Source organism: Echinococcus granulosus, assembly GCF_000524195.1.
Source record: "Echinococcus granulosus chromosome Unknown EG_S00132, whole genome shotgun sequence".
Taxonomy (NCBI): domain Eukaryota; kingdom Metazoa; phylum Platyhelminthes; class Cestoda; order Cyclophyllidea; family Taeniidae; genus Echinococcus; species Echinococcus granulosus.
In genome coordinates this window covers 188,960-191,002 of record NW_020170512.1, presented here as the reverse complement: position 1 = coordinate 191,002, position 2,043 = coordinate 188,960, and the positions used below count along the sequence as shown (strand labels likewise).

Sequence of the window (2,043 nt, the reverse complement as noted above, 5' to 3'; positions counted from 1 at the left end):
GCCTTGCCTTGGTATCTCAGCCTTTGTATGTAGTTGGTGGAACCAGGATTGTATTTTTATTTGGATTTGGTCTTCTTTGAGGGTGTGATACAGCATGCCAGTGGGAAGGTGGGCACATAATCAATGGGATAGCTAAAGTCAGCGTATTAGCAGACTAACAAAAAGAAACAGATTTTTGGACCCCCTTCCATGGATAAATGGATGAATGAATGAATGAAGGGGTTTGTGGGGTAATTCGACTTGACATAATTTCGGCAACTGAAATTAACTGAGTACTATCTGTGTACCCGTGTAGGCGCTCGTACGGAGCTGGTCCATTTGAGCACAGTGCAGGACCAGTTGAAGGCATTGATAGAAGGGCTCGACTCCAAGTCCACTTAAACATACACCAACCTGTCAAATCAGCGAAATTGCCTTCCAGAAGCCAATATGACGCTGTACTTGGAGGTCGATGGAAGTCCACTCACCCAAAACTCGCGTTTTGAATGATTGTCAACCTTCATTACGTCGACAGCAGCCAGTCCACGCTCTGCGATGAAGTAAAAGAACCTCCTATGTCGAATCAAAGCCCCACCGAACCCATCCCAAATTGAGGCAGCGCACGACAGGTTAGAGAAACCCATCTCACAGCAACAAAAAGACCAAGCTTCTAAATTAGGGTAGCGAAATAATATCTAGCAAAATAGTCGCAAAGCTAAAGACTCAAGCATTGCGATGCAGGCCTCAACATTTCCCACTAAACAAATTCAAGACCAGCCACTTGTGCATGCTTGATGAGACACTTATGGTAATGAGGTCAAGTAAACGAATGATTCTACGAACAAGGCCTGAGTGCCAGTGAATCCACACCAAATGAATCGAAAGGCGACACCGGAGATAGCAGCTGCAGAAACACGACTTGAAATGTCCACAGATAAGGTCTATCAGAGAGGAAAATTCATCGGGACACCCCACTCATTGCTCAATAACCAGAAGCACTATTATTCTTCAGATTTGATAATTTGATAATAAACAATCCTTTCGTGACCCATGATTTGGTACAATCCTAGTTATTATAAGCTGCTAAGGAACTCATGACACATACAGGTGTGACGTGACAAAATTGTTATGACGAGGAGTATGGAAGCCGTTTCTTTGCACAGCGTCAAATCAGAAAGAGGGTAAAAAACACTTTCATCGGTGGAACGATAGCCACAATCTTTGAATGAACCAATTCAAGAGTAAAATTGAAAATTGGACATGCATCTTCAGCCCCTCAAGCAGGCACCACTTAAGTGCGTTCTGGTACAAGAATGACCGAATCACAACGCCCAGTGCTAGTGGTGGAAGATACAGTTCTGGTGGAAAGCCCTAGACCCTCTAAATGCGACATGTCGGCAATCGCGGAGTTCTATTTCCGAAGGGCAGGCAAAGCCACCTGGTGGTCTACCTGCAAATGGTTTAGGCTTGGTAGATTCAATCACTTCTTAAGGATGCAAACATGCTGCCAAGCGATACCTTGCAGAAATTTGACAAAAAGTCAAATCTTTAAATTGTATAAAGTACCACAAATGCAACATAAAACAAAACATTAGAACATTGCTTAACCAAATACACTTCACAAAAAATTGTATAGTTGTAGGAAACGAATATAAACTTAATAAACCTAAAGCCACAATGATCATCAAAATCTCACCACCAATGCCAGACTTAAGCAAAACTCATTCTCGAGTATGACAAAAAAACCAAGGAAACATCACAGCAGACCAAAGACCAATCCAACACTCAACCCATGACCTAAACTATGAAAAAGAGAATTCAATTTTAACTCAATCCCTCGCAAACAAGCTCAAAAGCGGACTAATAATATGAGATAAACATTAGAACGCCAATCAGCGCTTACTATCCAACTCTTCACAAGCAGTCACCAAGAAACACCGCCATCATACAGCAGCAAGTAAACGAATATCAGGCAAAATCAGAACCAAAGATAAAATGGGTACAACGGTACACCTCTAGTAACCCAAGCTTCATTATGTACCACCTTAAACAAATCGAAACTAT

General features: G+C 42.0%; 1 protein-coding gene across 1 annotated transcript in view; it reads right to left on the bottom strand. All coding sequences in view use genetic code 11, as the record gives it.

The window, feature by feature from the left end:
• The window catches only part of EGR_09120 (hypothetical protein), a gene marked incomplete at both ends in the record, with an annotated part of 2,782 nt that extends 1,118 nt beyond the window's left edge, over positions 1 to 1,664 (bottom strand). The window contains one exon of the mRNA XM_024498369.1: positions 1,481 to 1,664. Within this exon, the coding sequence (XP_024347236.1) occupies positions 1,481 to 1,664 (184 nt within the window). The remainder of the gene's footprint in view (positions 1 to 1,480) is intronic.
• Between the last annotated feature and the right edge of the window lie 379 nt (positions 1,665 to 2,043).